At 42.8% G+C, this 23,870-nt stretch overlaps 2 protein-coding genes across 2 annotated transcripts; one reads left to right on the top strand and one right to left on the bottom strand.

The window, feature by feature from the left end:
- The first annotated feature begins 3,532 nt into the window (after positions 1-3,532).
- On the top strand, positions 3,533-8,628 carry LOC139652988 (E3 ubiquitin-protein ligase RNF43). The gene is made up of 7 exons (XM_071529926.1): positions 3,533-3,601; positions 3,808-3,942; positions 4,758-4,859; positions 5,036-5,206; positions 5,327-5,429; positions 5,914-7,416; positions 7,841-8,628. The coding sequence occupies exons 1-7, from the start codon at positions 3,533-3,535 to the stop codon at positions 7,864-7,866; spliced, it is 2,109 nt and encodes a 702-aa protein (XP_071386027.1). The 3' UTR covers positions 7,867-8,628.
- Positions 8,629-12,223: 3,595 nt separating this feature from the next.
- On the bottom strand, positions 12,224-22,600 carry hpda (4-hydroxyphenylpyruvate dioxygenase a). Its single transcript, XM_071529919.1, has 13 exons — positions 22,580-22,600; positions 22,079-22,141; positions 21,227-21,331; positions 21,067-21,109; positions 20,866-20,948; positions 20,260-20,349; positions 20,056-20,162; positions 18,966-19,043; positions 18,319-18,481; positions 17,648-17,719; positions 17,356-17,478; positions 17,124-17,240; positions 12,224-12,337 (listed from the first exon to the last, which is right to left on the bottom strand). Exons 3-13 carry the CDS (start codon positions 21,305-21,307, stop codon positions 12,224-12,226), a joined length of 1,071 nt encoding a protein of 356 aa, XP_071386020.1. The 5' UTR covers positions 21,308-21,331; positions 22,079-22,141; positions 22,580-22,600.
- Positions 22,601-23,870: the final 1,270 nt, after the last annotated feature.

Genomic DNA, 23,870 nt, shown 5'->3' with positions numbered 1-23,870 from the left:
TAACCAGCCTGACCTATCAGGGAGAATGTGCTGAAATGATTTCACTCTCTGATAGAAAACACAGGGGTAGATCACCCACATTTGCCAATGGCACCGCTCTCCCATCAAACAAAACCCATCAAGCGCAGCGGTAAAAGCAGAAACAGACTATTGTGCTCGAACTGTTTGTTCGCTTTCATTGATGACGTCTTTATTGCGCAACGCTGCAAGCCACAGTCATTTCCGATGCCACATTTGTGTTTGCCTAAATGCCAAATAGTATCTCATCCAGTGTGTCATGTTGTACCTCATGAGGACGGGTGTTTACCTAACCACAACGATGTCTATTACAGTTCCGACCATAACAAAGCTGGGGATGCTGAAAAGCTTGTGCTGGCAGTCCCTTTAATTGTCTTGTTAGAGTCAGACTTGAGTTTTTCATTGGACCATTAAAGGTTAAATATATCTCCCATTAATCATGTTATGACTTCTTCTCTCTTTCAGGCCGCTTCCGGGTTTGTGGCTAAATAGAAGCCTATGGGTTTAGACCATAGCTGGCGACCACACTGTGGTACTACTACTACTAATACTAAGATGACATAATAGGACCACAGCAGTCATTTGAGAAATATATTATGATATATTCTAGAAATGGCTACTGTGGTCCTGTAGTCGGAACTGGAGCAGGCTGTTTGAAACTCCTTGACTATTTCACAACACGTGTGTGTCTGCCTGTATGTGTGTGTGTGTGTGTGTGTGTGTGTGTATGTGTGTGTTGGACCACAAGAGCAGTCTTCCCTGCATTTATTACCACGATTAGAGGACGCGTGGGCACAGTGCCGGGTAGGGAACTTTTGAACCCCAGGTAAAGCATATTCCCACATGTCAGAGATCCAGCTTTTTTCTCTTGTGGCCGCACCCCAGTTAGGCCCATGCATGTACTACAATTACTGTTCTGATGAAACAGGGGGAAAGGCTGTTGCGCCACAGTTGGATGCCAGATCAAAGGGGATATGTTAATTTTTTATCTGACCCCTCTCTGACCGTCAATACTATGCCCTTTGAATACCACCAGCGGATGTTAGGGACGAGGCTGCAAGACACTCATACACATGCACAGGCAAAAGCACACACATAAGCGCACGCATACACACACACACAAGACACTCATTCACAGCGTACACAACACTCTTCACTGCTCATTTTCTGCAATGTGCTTTGAGGAAATATGAGTAGGAGGGGTAAGCCTCTGACAGTTTGTGTATACAAAGGAAACGTGTGTTTCTCTCCAGTCGTGCATTGACTTTCTCTTTTTTGAAGTGTTAAAAAGTGATCTGAGTTCAATGATGCCGTTCCACGAGGGAGGTTTCTCATTAACTTGTGATTAATGGATCAACTGAGTGATGTCTCTGCCTGAAGTTTTGTGTAAATGTATCGCCCTTTGTGTGTGTGTGTGGTTTGTGTGTGTGTGTGTGCTCTTTCCTGCCGTGGGCTGCATGCAGTAGGCCAGGAATCACTGTTTAGGGTTGTGTTTGACCTGGGTGATTAGTTGTTTAAACTTGCGTCTCCTCTTCACTAAAGCACTGGCAGATGCCAGGCCCTTGAGAGCATGTGATGAGACATTGATGAAAAGGCTGCTATTTGTTTTCCCTCCGTCTTCTGGTGATGCCCGCAACACATCTCTCTGCTTTTTGCAGAGCACGCCCCTCGCAAGTCCATAACACAAACAACACTGTCGGAGCCAACGCAAACACAGAGACACTGACAGAACAGGCCTCATACAGTAAGACAATAAGATGACTTCAGACAGACCCAGCCAGTCTGTAGCAGTGGTGGTCCCAACACACACACACACACACACACACACACACACACACACACACACACACCTCCTGAAATGACTACTGCTTATAGAATGTGCAAAGTCACTCCTTTCAAAGTGTGTTAAACATGTTAACATAGTTGCTTCTGACTGTAATAAAAGATACTGGCACATGTCATTACATCATCAGTACATATAAATAGCAGAAGAAATGGCCCAATTAACATGACACTACATGCCTGTAATTGACCCACCCTTAGCTGTCATTATTCCTTCTCAGCGTGACAACCTTCTGTCTTGTGACTTAAGAAACACAAATTTTTCCAGCAACTATATTGTGTGTTAAAGGAGAGGGAGGGGTGCATTCAGCTACCTGCTTGCATATTGTTTTGATGTAACCTTTATGACATGTCCCCCCCCATTCCTCGAGTCATATGAGCGCTCCTGTGGGCACAGAAGGCAGGCGCTGAGTGGGAAGAGGAGGGGGCACAGTTGATGGGGCGCACAGCACAAGCACAGGAAGGGAACTACTTTAAAATTTATAATATACTGATAAATAAAATAGCGATCCGTCTGCCCTAGCCAGCTGCCATCCTAGGCGACTGTTTATATTGCCATTAGCTATGCCATTGACGCCACTGGTCAGTCGACAGTAGTCATATGTTGCCCAGCCACTGCTGTGCCACCATGCTTGTTTAGGTGGCCCACATTCCCTGTCTGCAGCCTATTTATATTCTTTTAGGACATTTCAGCTTTATTAGGCAGTATACAGTGGAAAATGACAGAAGTGATGAAACAGAAATTTTTCAGAGCCAAAACGTCTCTAACACATGGTGCACTACCAGTGTGCCCCACCTGTTTTCTTTCTTCTCTGCTCAGCATAATCCCCCTTTTACTCAGTCAAACAGTTCTCCTCTCTTTCTTTTGGCTACACTCTTCCACATTGGAAAAAAAAAGTGCAGATAGGGCAGCGGATTTGCACTGTGGCCTTTAGATTTCCGCTAATACACTTTCTAGTTACTGTCTGGCTTCCAGAGTCAGGTGGAAAAGTGTAAGGAGGAGCTGTACTTTGGCCCCTGTTGTGAGGCCACAAGCTCGGGGCATGACTGCCACCTAGTGATGGCTCAGGACATTGGATGGAGAGGCGTGACGTGTTCCTCCTTTTCCATTTCCCTCTGATTTCCATGAACTGTCCACTGCCTAACTGACTTCTAAAGGAGTATTGTTTCCTCTTGCCTTTGATCATATAGATGCAGAAATCGCATGGTGGCAGGCTTGCCTAGTGAATAGAGAGACTGTTCTTGATTCAGACGACCCAAGTTCAAGCCCTTGTGTTAAATGGATTGCATTTATATAGCGCTTTTATCCAAAGCGCTTTACAACATGCCTACATTCACCCATTCACACACCGATGGCGGCAAGCTACCACGCAGGGTGCTGGCGCAACCATTGGGAGCAATTTGGGGTTCAGTGTCTTGCCCAAGGACACTTCGACATGCGGACTGGAGGAGCCGGGGATCGAACCACCGACCTTCTGGACGACCCGCTCTACCTCCTGAGCCACAACCACAAGCATCCGCCCTGCTGAAGTGTTCTTGAGCAAGGCACTGCATCCCTGGGGTGCAAGCAGAAAGAGAATTTCCCTATGGGAGCAATGAAGTATCACACATTAGTGTGTGTATGTTTAGTTTTTAACTGCAGTCTTTCCTTCGGTCTCTCCTTCAGGCTCGCATGGCGCTGGATAAAGGAGCTCAGGCTGTCATCTTTGATGTCACTGATGATGCCAACGCTGCCACTGAGGTGAGTACTGAGGCACAGCTGTAGACAAATATTTTCTATTAGTATATAAATAAGATATATAATATTCATAAGTCATAGCTGATATACAGAAGATAATTATTTTATTTTACACTCACATTGTCCTGTCTTTCTCCTCCTTGTCCCATATTCATTCACTCTCACACACACACACACACACACACACACACACATACACACACACATAGCTGCGTGAAACAGACTCCCTTCCCCGTCCGGTGGTGTTGGTGGAGGCTGAGGATGCCGGGGAGTTGATGGGTTTGGTCAACAAGAACGAGGAAGCCAGAGTTCGCATTGAGATCCTGCTGGAGCAGCCTAAATGGGTAAGCACTGCAGCACACACACACACACACATATAGATATACCCATATACTGTACACACACACTTAAGGACCATCCAGAATGATATGATGATTCAACCTGAGCCAATGATTTTCCAGAGATTCCTCTGACTTTCCTCTCCACTGTCAGACAACAAAACTCCCTCTGGCAATTTGCCTTTGTCCGTAGAGAAAGAGCAAAACTGAAAGGAAATCATGTGAAAGCTCAGGAAATCTCATGAAAAGTTAGCTGAGAGGAACCTTCAGGCACTTTATGTTTTTATTTTGAATTTAATTCTGTTTGGGTAATGCACTGCCATGTGGTAATGTGGACTGGGAGTTGGGATACAAATGGACCATCCAGTGCAGAGAAGAGTGTGTTTCTCATAGTGTGTGTCGGAGTCGGGCCTGGGTTATGACTCCCATGGGCCCTTGGGCATGAACACTGTAGGGAGCCATGTCTCATCCGTGTCCAGTTTAAATAAATTTCATAGATTTACAAGACCTGGAGGGCCAAGTCAGTTTTCTCAGGGACAGTGCTGCTTTGCCATAGACTTTCTGAAATATTTTATAAAGACTTTAGGCGTTTCAGTGGGAGTTTATGTCAGTACAGTACAGTTATATTGTTTCTTTTTTTAGGAATGCATAAATGAACCAGAATTTCAGATATACTATAAATTCCATATCCATTATTATTATTATTATTTTGATTCTAATGATATAGAAGTGTCAGTTACTGATACAGTTTGTTGAAGTTCATATGTTCAAAGTGTTCTAAGAGCACATTTGCTCTTTTCTTTCTCCTTTTCCCCTTCCAGCCTCATTATGACGTGGGTATCCTGCTCACCATAGTCCTGGCTATTCTGACCATCGTCCTTATCTTTGCTTTCCGCTACAAGTGCAAGTCCAACAGAACCTGGGTGAGTGAAGCCAGCAGGGACGGTGGAAGTGTGTTCTTCTTGCGAAATAAAGATTAAATTAATTTAATTCTTTAAAAGCATATTTTATAAACGTTTTTTAGATACTACTACTACTACTACTACTACTACTGTTTCAAAGGTTTCTCTAACTGTACCCCTTCCTCTTGCGTATGCAGGACTCGGTCCATCAGCAGACCATGCGAGCTATCAGTCGTCTGGAGACCAAAACCTACAGCTCCCAGGGGTGCTCAGCCTCCCAGCGCCACCGCGGGGCCTGGGGCTCGGCCAGCAGCTCCAACTCCAGCCCCGTCTGCGCCATCTGCCTGGAGGAGTTCCAGGACGGACAGGTAGGAGGAGAGGGGGCGACAGGCAGAGGAACAAGTCTGTAGATTGGACTGTCCATCAGTTATATCAGTTATAGCTCGAATTTAATTCTATCCTCAGTAAATGTGTGTTTCCACCCCTAGGACCTGAGGATTATCTCCTGTGCTCATGAGTTCCATAAAGACTGTGTTGACCCCTGGCTGCTGCAGCACCGCACCTGTCCCCTCTGCATGCACAACATCATGGGTAATAATTCAACATTTTCAGTTCAGCCTTGGGGGAGAAGCTGCTTATTAAACTGGAAGTTATTTTTTACTTTCATCTACAACTTGATTAACATGTCTGTCAGGTTTTCGACAGCTCAGGAGACTTTCCTAAATTAGAGCATTTTTGTCTTTTAATCACCTGGAAACTGGTTCATGCTTTTCTTTTGCCATGCCTTGACTCATGCCTTGACTTTTGCCATGCCTTGACTTTTGTAATTCCATGCACACCAGTATATCCACATTCAGGTTAGTCCAACATGCGGCAGCCAGATTTTAGCTTCCCTTCACTGGTTGCCAATGCAGTTTAAGATTGATTTTAAAATTGTATTGATCACCATTTGGACTAGGGCCTAGCTTTATCTCTTTTAACCCCTTTGTAAATCTGTTTTGATAAGTGCTCTGTAAATAAAAGTCATTATTTTATTCTTATAATGCTGAAGGAGTGTGTGTATTGTGCTCCACAGGTACAGAGCGTCAGCCCCAGAGAAACAGACTCCAGCAGACTCCAGAGCACAGCCAGGGCTTCCTGCACCCTCAGTCCTACAGCAGCCCACACAGCCACCCCTTCCCCCAGCATGCCATCCCCTTCTCTATGAGGCCCCACTACCCCCGGAGCCCCTCTGGACCCTATCCCTCTCTGAGCCATTACAGTGGCTCCTCTCCCATGGACACCCAAACGCTACGTTTTCTCACCAGCAGGCCCCTTGGCCCCGGCTGCGGCTACCACCTCCCTGCAGAGGGCCCCGGGAGGCCCCACAGGATGGGAGGCAACTGTAGGACTTCCACCCACCACTACACCCCCCGTCGCTCCTGCCACAACTACCGCTCATCCTGTCCAGCCCAGCGCAGCGCCTCCAGCTCCAGACTGCACCACGCGGCCTCCTCCGCCCCGCAGACCCGCGGAGCGGCGGCCCACAGCCGGCAGGACGAGGGCAGCTGCTCCGGCGGCAGCTACCATACGGAACGCAGCGGCTACTTGGCCGACGGGCCGGCCAGCGACTCCAGCTCGGGGCCCTGCCACGGCTCCTCCAGCGACTCGGTGCTCAACTGCACCGACGTGTCCCTGCAGGGGGTCTACGGCAGCTGGTCCACCTTCCGCAGCTCTCTGAGCAGCGACTACGATCCGTTCGTGTACTACGGGCCGGGCCCTGGGCGCGCGCCCCGCAGGAGCAGCCTGGAGGCGGGGGCCCAGGCCCGGCCCCGGTCTCTGGATTCTGTGGTGAACAAAGCGGGCTGCCCTGAGGAGCAGCCACAGACTGTGTTCAGCCACATCCACTTCCACCGCCACAGACACCACCACTACGAGGAGGGGGAGCACGGCCAGGGCCCGGGCAGGGGCTCGGACGAGGAGCAGGGGGCCGCCGCCGCCGCCGCCGGGCCCGCCGCCCCGGCTCCGGACAAGGACTCGCCCGTATGCCCTCTCAAGCACAGCCCCTGCCAGTGCCCCAAGGCAGACCCCACAGACAGGCCCGGCCTGGGGACGGAGGGTCAGGACCGCGAGCCCAGCGCTCCCCCGGCACCGGTCCTGGTGTCCCCGGTTCCTTTACAGCTCCAGCCGCCCTGCTGCCACCAGGGCCACGGACACCCGCACAGGAGGAGCGGGCGGCCGGGCGGCTGCGTGCTGGACGGCCCCTCCGTCCGCTTCCACCAGAGCCTGGACCTGCAGGACGACTGTAGCATCCACATCCACTACGGCCAGGGACCGGGCTTCTGCTGCCCCCCTCCGGACCTGGCCCCCGCCCTGCTGCCCGTGCCCCTCATCCTGGACTCCGGAGGCATGGAGGACTGGCCTTGCTGCGGCGGGGCCCACGTGGTTTGGCAGAAGCGGGTGCAGCAGGCCCACTCGGAGCCTCAGCTCCTGGGGCCCGGGACCTCTGTGGACAGGCCGCCCTGCAGGTTCCACCACGGCCCCGCCGCCGCCAACACAGACATTTGTTTATACTGCCAAACATTACACCACAATCAGGGTGGGTGTCTCCGGTCTTTAATATAATAATGATAATAATAAACTTTATTTGTATAGCACCTTTCATACATAAAATGCAACTCAAAGTGCTTTACTTTTAGCACGAAATAAGAAAAGACATAAAACAGTTAACATTGAAAGAAGGAGAAAAAAGTGCAAATAAGTAGTAAACAAATAATAATAACAATAGTAATAATAATAAGTAGTAATAATAAATAAGTTATCTAAAAGCCAAGCTGAATAGCTAGGTTTTCAGTAGGCTTTTAAAAATGCAGAGATGCCAAAAATACCTTTAAAAAATATGGCCATCCTGTTGGTCTGTAGACGTATGAAATATTGTAGACTTTTTTTTATGTAGTTTTCTGTGTTCTGCATTATATTTTGAGTATTTGGAGGTGTGACTCAAGCTGTTTTTGTGTCCACAGGATCAGAAGAGGAGTCTGGTGTGTGAGAACTTGTTGCATCCCCAATGTCACGCTGCTACACAGGAGCCAGAATGGACAAGCCTCTCATTGGCCATCTCTCTCACGTCTTCCAAATAATTCCACAGCGACACCTTCGTTCAGGCGATTCCCCAGCTTCCCCCAGGGTTCAGTGTTGAAACGTTGAATTACGTGTCGAAAAGTTCAGTCAGATATTGAGTTAGATCTTAATAGGAAGGTATTAATTAATCCTATATAACTTAAACTGAGAATGAATATGAATTAACCCCATATCATGTTAAAAATCTAAGGTAACGCTGTATGCAGCATGCATAATATTATATATCAAAATATTTCAGATTTAAATGTTTGGAGACTGGGAGATGCTGGGGAACTCATACAGCACAAAGGGGAAAATGTGTTTTCTGTGTGTGTGTGTGTGCGCGCGCGTGTGTGTGTGTGTGTGTGTGTGTGCGTGTGTTTCGCCTTGTCAGTTATAGGAAGAATATTCAATACCGACATGATATCGCAAGTTCCCATGCTCCTTAGTGACAACTAACGAATGATCTTTGCTTAGGGTGTTGAGCCCTCATGAAGTGAGACTCCATCTCTACATTGCTCACTCAACGACAAAGTAACTTGATTTATTCAGAGGTACTTATTTTTGCTTGCTTGATCTTTGTCTCCCTTTGCTGAGTCTTAATCTCAGCTGAGAGAAGCGTTTCTCTCCAGCCTACCTCAGCTCAGATTTCTAAACATGCCCCAGACATGGGGTCTTTAAAGGTACTGCTGTAGTGAATTCAATATATGTATATATACATATGTGTATATATATATATATATATATATATATATATATAGATAGATATACATATATATATATGTATATACGTATTTTGTCATAACCATGTAGCTCCCATAAACTCAACAAGAAGTTTTCCTCTTGACGGTCTGACTTGTCTAAATGGAGAGAGTGGTTGTTCCCTCAGCCCCTCAAACAACGAGCATTCAGAGAGGTTGCTGAGCCTAGCATGGGCCTTGTATTCATTATTTCAATAATGGCAGCTGTTTTCAACACGTTTGTGTTTTGGATCATTTTTTTTGTTTAGTTTTTTTTGTTGTAGTCTGTAATTTTGTTTTCATCTTTAAAAATGAACCAGTTTGACTGAATTATGTCATCGTCATTACAAGCTATTTTCTTGCTCTCATCATTTTTCTTGCCAATGGTTACTTCTTATGTTTGACCTCAGTGCTGTTTTAGCCCCCTGACCAGTGCAGAGTGTGTGAGCCGCAGCTCCAGAAGGACCTTGACCATATTCTCTGCTCCTCCCCCTCTAACACCCACTTAGCCTCATATATACTGGATCATGTCCTCCAGCAAGGATGCACCCTCCCATCGTCTTCCAGCATCTAAAGCTCTACAAAGATGTTCTTAAACATTGCAGCCATAGAAAAGACATAGTGACTATATAATAATATAACTGGAGTAAAGCCATGCTAGTTAGACTTTACAGTACCAAGCATCAAATACATGCGTTGCCTTAGCATCTGCTTAATGAAAGCTTGGTGTGCTCAGTTAGCACTTTTCCCGTGATCTCTGACTCTAATGGGCAGATCCTGAGAAATGTCTCAGGAACAATCAAACACTGGAAAAATGGAAATAATTCATATAGGTTAGGCTAACGATACCCATATTGGTGAAAATTACTTGTCGTGATAAATGTGCATTGTCTATCCCCGATTTTGTGCTTACTGCACTTAAAGGAAGATCCACCTTAAACCAGAAATCAGTTATTTTAACGATCTTTTGCATTTTGATAAATGGGTTTGAGTATGTACAATTCTCTCCCAAAGCTCGAAACTGCAGAATCAAGGCTTGAATCTTTGTGGCCCACAATTCCCTCTGCTCCCAATTAGCCACTCTGGCATTGTTAGCAGTTCTTACACAGGAAATGTGGCTTTATCCCAGGAAAATCACTCTGGATACGGATACAGTGTAGATAAAAGTTGGCCTCCCATTTGATGTCAGTGAAACCATTTCCAAAAGTGTCTCTTCATGCCATCAAAGATAAGAGTCTTGGCGCTTGTATTTCTGGCTTTGTGAAAGACTTGTTCATGCTCACAAAATCTAGACGGAGAAATCTGAGATCAGAGGAATAGCATACATGAATTCTGTTTTAGGGTGGACTTTCCCTTAAAGGCTCAGTGAAAATGTGAAAGGAGGCTCTTTTTCTCAGCAGTCACACTGCAGATATAGTTTAATACAAACAGCAGACAAAGAGCTCTTGGGTATTGCAATGGAGCCGGTAGCACTTAGTAAAGCCTGCAGGAGAAATGTTAGGAGAAGCAATTCTAGTAATACTTTGTGTTGCTGGATCAGTCTATGCTATCCATATCACATGTGCCTTATTCATTTAGATCTCACTTCCTAAAGAAGTGAAGTACTGCTCATGATCCAAAATCAGGAACTTCCCAACACACTAAGCTCTTACTTATCTAACCAAAGAGGCCAAGTCTTGAATACAGTGAACTTATAACATAGAACTTGTTGTGCCTTATATTCCTGCTCCACCCCTTTTCCTTGAATCTCAAACTAATTAAGTGTATTTTAGCTGACAAGAGAGAACACGTTAGGGTTGAAGTGGAAGTCATTTTGGAGTCAGAATTTAGGACAATCATACAGAAATTTTCAACTGCAATCCCTCATGCTAATACCTCATTTTGAATGTGTCTCAAAGCAGTCCTCCAGCTAAAATATCAGGGTTTCCTCGTCTGTTATTTATTGTGCCCAGAACAGTCTCCTAGACTGAGCTGAAAATGACTGAATTACAAGCAGCACTTTGGCTTCAAAAGATTTTAACTACAAAAAAACAAACAAACTCAAAGCATTGAATTAAAACAAGCCCACAACCATCAGCACATGAAAATAGCATTTACATCAATAAAGCCACAGAATATTTGATGTGATTTTATCCTGTTTAAGATCTTTCTCTTTGTGTTTTTGTTTTGTTTTGTTTTGTTTTGTTTTGTTTTGTTTTGTTTTGTTTTGTTTTGTTTTGTTTTGTTTTGTTTTGTTTTGTTTTGTTTTGTTTTGTTTTGTTTTGTTTTGTTTTGCAAGAATAATGAGCTGAAACTGCCTTTTTCTAATAGAGTACAATCCCTCCAGAACTTTAAGGGATATGTCAGTATATTTTGGATACTTTGTGTACAAAAAGAGAAAGACAAAAACAGAAATGAAATAGTGTTGTATTTTATATATAATAGAACATTTCAATATGGTGACATGTCACTAATATATTTATTTACTAATATATTTATCCATTTTGTCCAGGTTTGAAACAATGGTTTCTGTATAGAATGTATCTATATGAAACTAACCAGTGCCATCACAGATGTATCAACCTGGCTTCATTCCAATTATATGCAAATAAATTATTTTGAAATAAAACCTGTGTGCTGAATAAATTTTTCTGCATGAGGCTGAGAATGAAAACTGCATGAGAACTACCACAGTGTCTACTGATTTGTGTTTGAGTCGGCCCTGTTAAAGTTAAATAGTTCAACCCACAATGAAAATTCAGTCATGATCTACTCACCCCTATGTCAATCCAAACTTCATTGAAGTTGGTAACAACACACAGAGAGTTAGCCCCTGTAGTTCCATTTTAGCCTTCTCCCAAACTATTGAAGTCCGTCAGGTTTCTCCAAACAGCTCATGCAGCATAATGCAAGCATGTCATAGCCAAACGATTGCACTGTAGGTCCAAAGGTCCAACATTTACCTCATTATCTCCTATATTTTCCTCACTGACAACGCTCTGGTCGCATGCTCTGGACCCACAGTGCAATTCTTTGGCCACAAAACAAAACACAGATTATACTGCATGAGCTGTCTGAAGACATTTGATGGACATTTTCTGTCATTTTCAGTTCAATAGTTTGGGAGATGGCTGAGAAGGAACTACAGGAGCTAACTCTCTGTGTGCTTGGTGGTCCTACCAACTTCAGTGGAGTTTTGACTGACATGGGGGGGAGTAGATCATGGCTGAATATTCATTTTGGATTCCTTTACGTCTCATTTTATGTTTCAGTAATAAAGATGGATTACTCTTTGATGCATTTAAAATGAGCAAGAAACCATGTTCACATTTTGTGCCCCACATTTCCCAAACACACATGCCGAACTGTATGAATGTGCCTTCATGTATTTAACCATGCTGCTGTACCGTATGCAATCTGTTGATAGCTTATAGTGTATCTGATAATGTTCGCTGCTTGTTACTTGTTACATAAAGATATGCAACAATATGTATTTGATATAGTTTAGGTGTACTGGGTGATGTTGATGAAACAGTGTCTCGGTGTGGTTCGGTGCCAGTCTGGGGGTCAGTAGAAGGCTTTGGGCTGTCCTTCGGGTGTCAGCACAGTGAGGTTGCCCCTAGCATCCTGGTCCTTCTCAATGGCCTCAAATAGAGACTTGAAGTTTCCAGCCCCAAAGCCCTGGAGAGAGAACAGACAGGCGCAGATGGCTAATTACCCAAAGATCTGCCTTCTTCTATGTCATTTGTTATGGCTCTGGGGATCTTCTCACAGACACCGTTCAGGGCGTTCGCCACTTTGATGTTGGATCACAAACGGCAGATAAATATTCTCACAGGGTTTTAGGTTCAAACACCTTCTCCACTCTGACAGGGAGCTGCGCTCGCGAGGAGCTCCCAAATTAATCATGTAAATATTTTCATAGATAATCAAAAGATCAAGTGTTAGTGGTTGCTGTTAGAGGTCCTTTGGTGTGGTTCACATTCAGTTTCTCACTTTCATACGCTGTATCCACATCACTAGACTCAGTGAAATGCCAGAGAATGACAAGGTGAACCTGTTCTGACAAGCAGAGAGGGGGCTAGGTGTTATAAATTTAGTGCCACAGGGTGCAACCCAATCCAAAGATCCCCCTCGCTGTAAAGCAGTGAGCCTTTTAATCTGTAACTGTGATAGATTTACTGAGCTTTTACAAGTGGGCTACTGTTGTACTCTTCACACTGGGTGGGAGGCGTAAACAGGTGTTAAGGCTGCTCTGTCTTGGCTGGTTACTGGAAAGAAACAGGGACAAGGGGCCTGTAAATCTCATTAATGAGGCAATGTCATAAAGGCTAAAATATATTTCTCACGTTGTACCTATATTAAAGGTCCCATATTATGAAAAACACGTTTTTCCTTGCCCATACACATATACTTTAGTCATCCCTCAACCTAACAACCCCCAGAATGTGAGAAGTGAATGCCTCTGCATTGTTGCCCTAGCCTCCTCCCTGGGAACACATGCCAGAAAACGAGCCGTTTTGATTTGGCTCCCCTTGTGACGTCCCAAGGGGAGCAATTTGCATACGCCGACCTCCATGGTGGATAACCACTCCCACTCCTCTCTGCTCTCTGTGGGCTGTCGGCCGCCATTGTTTTCCTTCGCTGCTACAGCTTAGCAGATGTCAAAAGCAAGAGCAAAACATGCTAAATGTTCCGTTGTTGGCTTCAAGGCTGAACACGGAGCTCTACACTGCCTCTCAGCATCGGAAGATAAAAATATATTTTTTTACAATAACATTCTGACTACAGTAAACTTAGTCCAAATTTGCGTGTTTGTGCTAACCGCTTTACCTCGGACTGCTTCTTAAACGAGTGTCAATACAAAGCAGGATTTACATCAACACTGCTCCTGGAAGATGGAAGATGGATTTATCCCAACTGGATGTGGCCAAACAGCAAATGTGCAATCGGTAAGTGTCGCCACTTTGTGATGATATTTACAGTTGGGTACAGTCAGCTGGGCTTGACAACATGTCGAGGTTTGCTAACGTGTGTAAAGTTATGTTCCATTTGCTTGTTTGCGACATTGTTTTCATGTTTGTTTTTTAACACAGTCTATGGTGCTTTGTTGCTAAATCAGTTGCCTTGTGTGGAGAGATGTGTCCGCTAACGTAGCTTGAGAATGAGAAATGAATACGGTAGTTTATGGTGTTTCAGTCCGATTAGCATCGGGTAGCGATTTAGCTCCAGTCCCGATGGGACGGAGTTTGATGCGGGCCTGTGAATACGAGGAAGCCTGTTGGCCACAACGACAACAACAGTTAGCAATCGTCTAGTTAACCAGGTCCCGAAAGGACAAAGCTACTATGATCCAGGCTAGGAATTACTGCCGTTAGCGGCGTGCTAATCTAGCGTTAGCGTTAGCGTTAGCTAAGGTTAGCTCCTCTGGCTCACTTTGCGGACACATCTCCTTTCTAGACAGCCGCACCTAACGTGGCAAAACTCGAACAGTACTTAGTTTATCGGGGACTCTGGTCACCGCAAACATTTCACTTCTAACGCCAAATGAATGGAAAGGAGTTACTGGCTGATGACATGTAATATTTCACGTTCTGTCTTTGCACCTAGTCTGGCCACTCTAGTCTTGTAATCAGCTGGGGTTGTGGCAAAAAATAACTAGAAAACCTGAACAAGAGACTACAATAAATGCTACCTTTCTCGAGATTGTAATGTCCTATTTTACTTGAGACTGTGTTTAGAACCAACTACATGGTAATTATTGAGGCTGTAGTTTGTGGTAATGTTACTGGATTGCAGTATATTGTAAGGTGTAGGTATTACTCATGATGCAATATCCTAAACAATATGACAATGAGATAATTGGTTGCATTAAACATTGCTATTCCCTGCTATGGGGCCAGCACATCTCAGACAGTCGTTAAACAAATATACAAATGTTATAACAAAGTATAAACTATAGTATAAAATAATTTATGACTCAAAATTGCACATTTTGCGACTCACCAGTGTCAGGCCACACTATGCAATGTATATTCTTTTATAATGGAACAACTGATGACTTCTGTGTTTCTGTTACTCCACAGATTACGTCGATGAGTTGATGGACCTCATCTTTGATCAAGTCTTCCAGGACCCTGCACCTCATGTGAGCCAGGTTTTGAAGATCCCCATCCCAGAAGACTTGTGCGCCCAGTCTGACAGGCCAGCCAAGGTGGACGTCATTGCAGCCACGTGTCTCGGTTCAATCAAGAGGCAGTCTGAACCCGACGCAGCTGGCAGCATCATGGAGCTCACAGCATTTGCACAGCACCACACACACACTGGTATCAATACTCTGACCCTGAGACCTAGAAAGCCCCAGCACTAGCTGACAAAGGATCTGTAGGCTAGACACTGAGAAGAGGGTACACATACTGTCAATATATTTCATTTGAATACTTAGTCTCTTCTATTGTTGTTTTGGTTATCTGGCATGAGGTCAGGTTGTAGTTGGGTGTTTTCCACGAATACATAAGATAACTAAAAACATCAAATTATAAATCATTATTGTGATTGATACACCCTGTGTACACTCACAGATGTAGATTTTGTAACATAAGCAGCCCAGTATGGTCCTCTATAAGCAATATGTTATGTTTCTACATGTGCCTTTTTTATACCTTTTCTAAAATAAAATAATTTTATTCTGTATGAACAGTCAGTGTTGTGGTTACTTATTGGTTTCACATTTAATTTACATGGGTGTGTAAAGGGAAAAACGTATATAATCCCACACACAGTGTCTATACTTACATGGTGCTTTACTACATTTCAATGACTGAAATGTAATAAAGCACCATGCAAGTGTAGACAGTGTGTTGGATTATATTACTTTCTCAGTAACTTTTGTCCTATGCCCCTGTCACTAAAAGACTTTTAGGTGTGCTAAAGTTTTTTCTACATGGATGTGTAATAAAGTATAACAACACACAGTTATTTTACTCAAATTTATTGTCATGTAAAGTATTATCCAAAGTCACATGTTCAAATCAATTCATGCACAGAATGCATAAAAGAAACTTACTGCTCTCTACCTCTAAGCTGTAAGGGCCCGTAGTCTGCTTTATAAATGTTCATTGCATTCTGTAGTGAGAACACATTCAAACATACAGGCTCCAGACCAGGATGATCAACACGCATGTAGGTGGATCCTGAAGCTGCTTCATTCTTCTGGTAACCTAAGGAATGAGAAAGGGTAACTGTTACTGAATTTTGCAAGCTTTATACGAACATTACACTGACGATTACGTTTATCTATATTATATGTTTATTAGCACAGACAATTTAGAGTAGATGTGAGTACTGTACAACCTAATGTACAGGACAAACAAAGGTGTCAACTCTAAAAGAGGTAAGATGTTATGTACAGGGGGAATGACCAGCAGGCCTCCATGAGATGCAGTTTTTGAATATTTCAGCTATAGTTCTAAAACTGTTGAGCTAGCGTTATAGCTGAGTAACACTGGCATAAATTACGACAGTCATATGTCCAAATGGTAGATAGCATAGGACATAACCATGTGTTTGCCGGTGTCGTGACAATATTTGTATCCACTGCAGATGAGTTCTTTTGCGTCTTCACATCAATTTGATGTATTTGAACGTAATAACTACATAATGTCTGGTGTGGATTTGTTTCCTATCGCTAGCCAGTACAACGGCAATTGGAAGACACTCCATGGAAAAACATTACAGCAGCTATCCAAGTAGCCAGCTAAAAGCTACCGACACCTACTGTGTTGACGAGCTTACTAGACAGCCTCAAACCACCGGCACCGGTGAACGTCAGGCTAAAAACGAATCAAACAGACCATACGGTATAGTTACAGTGCGAGACACTCCGGCAGGTAACGTTAGATATCGTTTTTATGGGATACAAATTTGTCCGCTATGGCTATCCAGAAAGACCACATAACGTTAGCCGACGCAACCACATACACACACACGGTGAGAAAGTAGGAAAACAGTGAAATTTCAACCTACCAGTCAGAGACATCCTGCTGTAACCGTGTCTGTAAAACTTCGGCAGCTTCCTCCTCTTGTTCGGTTGACAGATTCCGCCTCAAAACTGTAGGTTTTACATGTTGTGTCACGGAGTTTTCTTCTACAAACAGCTGCCATGTTGGTCTTGGAGTTTTTCCGCGTCTGCACCCTCCCCCCTCACCCAGCCGATCAGGCGGCCAATCAGAGCAGCGCCTCATTATCAGAGCATCCCCGCCCACTCAGAACAGCGCATAGTTAATGAGGGGAGAAACTGAGAGGATGGAGAGGCCCCATAGAGCCTGGATTTGGGTGTTTTTTTGCAACAGAATTCATAACCTTATTTTACAGACCACTGAGAAATGTTTTAAACAGCTAAAAAGAGCATAATATGGGACCTTTAAGGAATAACCAATAGTTAGCCTACCTGGTTTCTAGTACTTACAAAGTGGTTGTTCCTCTGAATGACCTCCAAGAAAAGGGTTGGTCTGTCCTGCACAGGTTTGGTGAAGATTTGGAGGAGGTAGCCCTTGTCATCGAAATCCACTAAGATTTTCAACTCCTTCACACAGAAGAAATACAAAAAAACACAGGACATTGACATTTTGCTACACCAGCAAAAAGCCTGTAAATATGACCATGAACCTCAGCGGTGATGAAATAATAAGTCTCCTTACCTGTAAACGGTTGAGGTCCTCCTTCACCTTGATCTTGGCGGTTTTGAGTTTCTCCCTCAGGCTGTCGTAGTACGTGTCAGGCGCTGAGAGGAACTCCATCCCTCGGGCGCGCAGGTTCACTATCTGTTTTAAGACAAAACCAGAAAAAAGAAGGATGTGGAACCTGCCTTTACTTGCAGATTTTAGGAGGCTACACAAAGATGAGACTGACAGGAATTCCAGTTTTAAGTGAAGTCTGTTGATTAACTTGTATTCCCAAGGCATGTTGATGATAATGAGAGGGGTGGCTCACAGCTTGAATGATGTTTGACGTGTTGAGAGCGATGTGCTGAACACCTGGCCCCCCATTGTAGTCCACATATTCCTGTGAAGAGGGAGATGCAGGACATAAAATACACTGAGACTGGTGCTGAAACGATTAGTCAATTAATAGATTAGTGGATTGACAGAAAATTAATCAATTATAATTTTCATAATCGATTAATCGTTTTACTCATTTATCAAGTAAAAATACCAAACACTTGCTGGTTACAGCTTCACACATGTTAATATTTGCTGCTTTTGCTGCCATGCCTACATCATGCCATGGCTACATCAGCCCATGGACCCCCATTTGATAAAATGTTGTCCCAATGACCCCCATATGGAAGATTCTTGTTGCTATTGATGTAATTTACAATTTTCTTGTTGATGTAATTTTCAACTGTCTACACTCTACATGTGAGAGTGAAAATATAATTACATTAGTCATTCTTATACATTCTCTAATTGGGATAAATTCTAGTGAATTGGATGATAGTGAAATTAACCTATTCCTCATTTTGCTGGGTACCCCCTTAAAGATCCCTAGGGGTCCCTGCACCCACTTTGAGAACCACTGCAGTAAACAGAAAGAAAGAGCACAAAGAACATGAGACTGAAGGTGTGGGAGTGTGGTGGCACAACTATAAGGGGAGGTTGTACCTGGATTTGTGACTTCTTTTTCCCCGGCGCAGGCTCATTGATGGGCATCTTGATGGTCTCCTCATAGTTTGTCACCACTATGGACCTCAGTGAACTGTACTGCGTGTGGATCTGCTTGTCATCTATTGACCAGAACCGATGGAACATCAAACACTTCTGATACCTGGAATTGGTGAACACAAACAGATAAGGAAAAGCTGGTGATAAGCTAGCTGAACAAAAGCTGTGCCTTATTCAGGACAGTCTGAAGTAAACCTCTTCTCTTCCTGGTGACTTCACTGATCATTGAATAAAAACACCTAGCAACGATCCACATTTGGATTTCAATATTTTGCAAAAAACGCAGATCTACCTTCCTCATCAGTGGCAGGCAAATATACACTTATAAATATTCTGAGGATCAGCGAGCAATGCTGCTCCACAAAAATCAATTGTTTTTTAAATGTATTACAAAAACTACATTTCCCTTTACATTTCTGTGGATCAGTAATGCTGTACTGGGACCAGCTTTTGAATTTCTACTGCACCACACTGAGTTTCACCCTGCAATAGTGAAGTGATCGTTTGAGGAGTGTTTACTTGTCCCTTTGCCCCGTGTGTCTGCTGTGCCAGTCATGTGTGTACGTGTGCTCCATCAGGCCTCTTACCAGTCTGACACTGGCACCATTTGGTCATCTGGCTGGTTTCCCACAATGTGATCAATGAAGCTCAAACCGCCTGGCGGACTACAAAGAAAAAGAAGAGAAAAAAATAGCATGACTAGTTTTCCAAAAAGAGTTAAGCATAACTGTTAGGGAAAGCCTACAACATATAGTGGCGATAAAAGGAACTCATCCTCCTTGACGTTTTGCACATTTTCTTGTGCTACAAAATTTGTTCAAAATACATTTATTAAGGATTTTTGCTGTAAAATCTGGCAAAGTACAATTTTATCTTTGACTTCTATAGTAAAATTAGAGAAAAGAAAGTGCAGTGATAGTGCACCTGTCTGTATTTTTATATAAAGGGATGGTTTATTTATTTATTTTTTTGAATCTCAGGAACTGGGTTCAAATGCCATACATAAGTGATACTGGTACTACACAGCATTCTGTGGCAAATTTCACTCCAGACCCCAAAATCCCATTAAGATGAATGAAAGGGACCTGGTATAACACTTTCTAGCAAGAATGGTCAAATTAGAGCTTTGTCAAGAATATATATACAAAATATCTCACTATATTCAATGTCTCATTATGAATAACATGTTATGAAAGGACTAAGTGAGTAAGTTTTGGAATTTTATCCTTTCATGCAAAAATGTTTAAGACCCCCTCACTTAGCTAAGAAAAAAAAAAAAAAAAAATAAGAGTAGGCTACTTTGCCCAGATTTTACACCAATAATCCCAAATAAATGTATTTTGAGCTAAATTTGAAACGTAAAAAAGTAAATGTGCAAAAAAACAAGGGGGATGGATACCGACACTGTACGTTACATTACATTATCTTATGTTGTGTTGTGTTATGCTATCTTATTCTGTGATATGCAATGTTGTTATATTATGCTATGCTGTGTTATACTATATTGTGCTATGTGATGTGATGTGATGTGATGTGATGTGATGTGATGTGATGTGATGTGATGTGATGTGATGTTATGTTATGTTATCTTATCTTATCTTATCTTATCTTATCTTATCTTATCTTATCTTATCTTATCTTATCTTATCTTATCTTATCTTATCTGAAGACACTCACAGTGTGGGTAGCAGGGGATCCTTGAACAGAGGCTCTTTGTAGCCTGGTAGAAACAGGCCTTTGTAGGGTCCAAGGTACTCGATGAGTGTGTGTGTTGTATCTCCGTACTGGGGGCAAATCATTGACACAATAGTAATTCATTTGAAATCTAGTTTGGGCATTTACATAGATATTTAAAATGTGTGCCTGCCACTCATGACCTACCGTTTGGACCACAGCATACTTGACTTTCCCGTAGCTGTCCTGCTCCACCCAGGGTTCTTTGACGACTACACCCCCTCGCTCCTTAGCTGTCTGCCAACAAATTGGTGTTGGGAATCAGTTAGGAAGCACAGTCACACACAGCATACTGCTTCTCAAGGTGCCTTTTCTGGCTCCTGGCAGCCCTCCAGTGGCTGAAAATAGAACATCTTCCTGTGCAGGCTTCCAACTCTGAGATGATGATTTATTTTGGATGGAGGAGGCTGTGTTGGTGATCTCTATGCTAAGTCAAAGGTAATATCTCTGTATTAAACGAGAGCAGAGTTCAGCCAAACCTGCAGTCTGACCTTGACTGAGGAAAAGGTTCAAATGAACCACTAAACCTCAAGCCTGTCCTTAGGAGAACCTGTCACAAGAACAGCATGTTTAGGCCTATTTCACAAACACACACTCAAGCATGCACGCATGCACACACACAAACCAGAGCAAGTTCAAATCATGGTATGATGACCATTGTCCTCATGTGAATAACATGTGTAAGTGAGATAACCCATATGTGTACATATCCATCAGTGAATCACAGTCAAATGTCCGCCTCCTCATTGTTACCTTGATCAAGAAGTCACAGTCTTCCACTTGGAAAGCAATGTCTTTCACTCCATCCCCATGCTTAATCAAGTGTTCTCCAATTTCTGAGGGAAGACAAAACCATGTTGAAATGCAAGCTTATATTACTAAGGCAGCATTTAATCTTTCATGTAACTTCAAGTATTACAATCATTTACTATAGAGAAAACTTATTATTATTACCTTCATTTCCTGGATTCAGGGCAGATTCAAATGCAAACATTATCTGCAAAGTGACAGGGAGGGTTTGTGATTGTTGATAAGATCATTTTAATTCTGGATATTCGTTCAAGTATTTGTGAGTGTTTATTTCCGAATCAGCAGAAGATGTTAACCTGCATACCTTATCCTGTCTGATGACATGGGACACCATCTCTCGGCTGCCAGTCTCCAAACCCTTATAGGCAAAAGCCTCAAAGCCCATCTTATCACAGTAGTACGCGGCTGCCTATAAAATGATTGGATTGTCTTTATTGTGAAGGGAATTTTTGATCAACTTTGACAAAGGGGATACAGTTAGAAGAGTTCATCTCTTGCCTGGAGAGATATTGACTGTGTGAGATTGCTCAATCCTATCTGTGTGTCACCTGGCCTGTGTGCTGAATCAGTACGGTTGAATAAACTATTGAGTAAGTCTTTGAAGCAGGAATGTTATTTACTCTGTAAAGACCTGCCCATTGCCTGCATAGATACAAAGAAAACCAGATAACTCAGATATTTCCTATTCTGTAAATTTAATGTATCAGCATTTGGATTCAGATAGTGCTTATGTAGTGATTATAGCTTTACTATAGCTATTATGTTAAAAATATAACTTTGGACTGTATCTGTTACTAGGAAGCTAATGTCAACATTTACCTAACAAAAGAAGACTGGCCTGAGCTTCCAGAGTATAAAGATTAAACAACTGCTGTCTCTTTTATATGTATCTGGAACTGGAACTTACAGTTATTAAGTGAACCATTGTACGGTCTGTATATAAAAAACAATATATGCTCTTGTACTAAAACTAAACTTGTGAATTTGTAAACAGCAAACATGTGTAAACCTTTAAAATCTCGTCAACAGTGTGAGAGTTCTTCTGAGATTCTTGGATTAGAGTCAATTTTAAACATGTGAAAAATATAAACCTTTTAGAAATATGCATTTGTTGTCTTCAGCTTCAGGACAGACAGCGCAGAGTTTGGATACTGACCTGTTTGGCATTGCCGACCCAGAAAGTCAAATGATGAAACCGGACAAACTTTCCCCTTTCATGCTATAAGGGGGAAAGTGCAACAGAAGAATTACATTCCAAAAGCCATTTGCAAAAAGTGACACCTACTCTTGCTAAATGATTGAAAGCACAAAATGAAAACAAATTGTGGTACATTTTAAAGAATAGTAGGTATGTTCAACTCTTGGTTGACACATTGATAACACCTTAACAGAGTGGATTCCCTGCGTTTTGGAAATATAGAATGATGAATGATGAATTTTTATTGAAATGCCACATTAATTTTAGGTTTGGAATGATGTGGATGAAATCACACTATAAATATCCCAAAGAGCTCTGGATTTCTGAAGGTTTTCTCTGATTAATATACAACATTTAGTCGTGTATGAAGAAGTATTCTTCTTCATCAGAAGCAGCAGGTGCAACAATTAGGTGCATAGTATCATCACACAAAAAGTCATCTTGCAGTTTTTATCTTACCTTCTCCCCTTTATCTGTGTAGCTAGTCTAAAAAGGAAAAAAAAAATACAAATCATTATAACTTTATCAGTGTTCACAAGGTTACTTCAGGCTGACTCTGGCTCTCTTAAATGACTAAATTGGTTCATCTCCATTGGAGAAACTCATCAGTTACTCAGCTATGAAACCATCTGACTCAACTGATTCTCATAATGATGAAGTCTCTCACCATGCTGTGATTGTAGATGGGCTGCAGTTCACCAGCAGAAAGATCAAAATTAGTGTCCGGCCTGTCGGTGTACAGATAAGTACTGGCCCGAGGACCAACTATGATTGGTCTTTGGGATGTACACCCACCTGTCCGCCTCCTACCTTCCTGCTGCACTCGGAGCACGAGGATTCAACAACACCGGCCCGGGTGTTGTCAGCTCTCCTGAGTATCGATCCTGCTCTGTTTCTGCTCATTTGTCTGTACTCAAAGGCTCAGTAGTCATAGAAACTCTATGAAACAGATTAACACATTAAATTCAGCTATCCACAATGGGAAAGCAATTAAGGCAAGTAGGTTACAGATACTGTACTCACTCCAGTATCTGAAATTCAGTATAAATCCCTTATACTGAATACTGAATGTATAAAATAACTCACTAACTATGCAGTAAGCTCAGGTGAAGAACATTTTGTGATGCACACAGATGCTCATCAGAGTGTGGTACAAACACACCAACATAACCAGTATTTCCAGTCACCACATCAGTCTGAGATTCTTCCCTGTGTTCTGATTTCCACCACTAGATGGAGCTAGAGTATTGACCTCTATACTAACAGATCAGCAACCATATAGGACCAGTACATATCCCAGTGAAGAATGTTCAAATTGCATATGATTAGATTCTGAATTGTTCCTCTGAATGATTGATGAATCATTTTTCATTACTGTTTTTGAACGGTGATTCATTTCATTAATAGCCATTAAATACTGATTTTCATATTGACTCAAGCATTGACAGAGAGACTGAAAAACAGGCTGGACAGGGACTCTAATCATGACTTAACACATGACTTCACACCTAGAGTGGTCATTCACTGCTGTTTGTACTCTAGTTGGGAGCATCATGGGAGCAACATGGCAGACTCCGGCAAGACAAAATAACCCGATAATAATACCTCAAACGTAAACTGCACACTTACAATATTCATTTTGCTATCTTGGGGTGAAAAAACATTCAAGTGCGACAGATGAGGGGGTCATGCTTTGCCTAGCTGAGCAGGGGACAATGTGACTGGAGTGTAGCATACATATTGTAGGGCT

The sequence above is a fragment of the Centroberyx affinis genome, unplaced genomic scaffold (genome assembly GCF_046629955.1).
Source record: "Centroberyx affinis isolate AG114_WGS23_722 - 3 ecotype Tasmania unplaced genomic scaffold, CSIRO-AGI_Caff_v1 ptg001851l_1, whole genome shotgun sequence".
NCBI classification, from domain to species: domain Eukaryota; kingdom Metazoa; phylum Chordata; class Actinopteri; order Beryciformes; family Berycidae; genus Centroberyx; species Centroberyx affinis.
Note: the sequence above shows the minus strand (reverse complement) of the source record. Positions and strands in the feature narration are given on the sequence as shown.

Bases quoted from the DNA above. Each gene is read 5' to 3' on its own strand.
- hpda (XM_071529919.1), bottom strand. From the start codon at position 21,307: ATGGGCTTTGAGGCTTTTGCCTATAAGGGTTTGGAGACTGGCAGCCGA. The intron at 20,949-21,066 runs GTAATAATAATA...GTCTTCCCTCAG, and splicing joins CCTGAATCCAGGAAATGAAG to AAATTGGAGAACACTTGATT. The intron at 17,479-17,647 runs GTGAGCCACCCC...GTCTTAAAACAG, and splicing joins CGTCAAACATCATTCAAGCT to ATAGTGAACCTGCGCGCCCG.
- LOC139652988 (XM_071529926.1), top strand. From the start codon at position 3,533: ATGGCGCTGGATAAAGGAGCTCAGGCTGTCATCTTTGATGTCACTGAT. The intron at 5,207-5,326 runs GTAGGAGGAGAG...TTCCACCCCTAG, and splicing joins AGGAGTTCCAGGACGGACAG to GACCTGAGGATTATCTCCTG. The intron at 5,430-5,913 runs GTAATAATTCAA...TGTGCTCCACAG, and splicing joins CTGCATGCACAACATCATGG to GTACAGAGCGTCAGCCCCAG.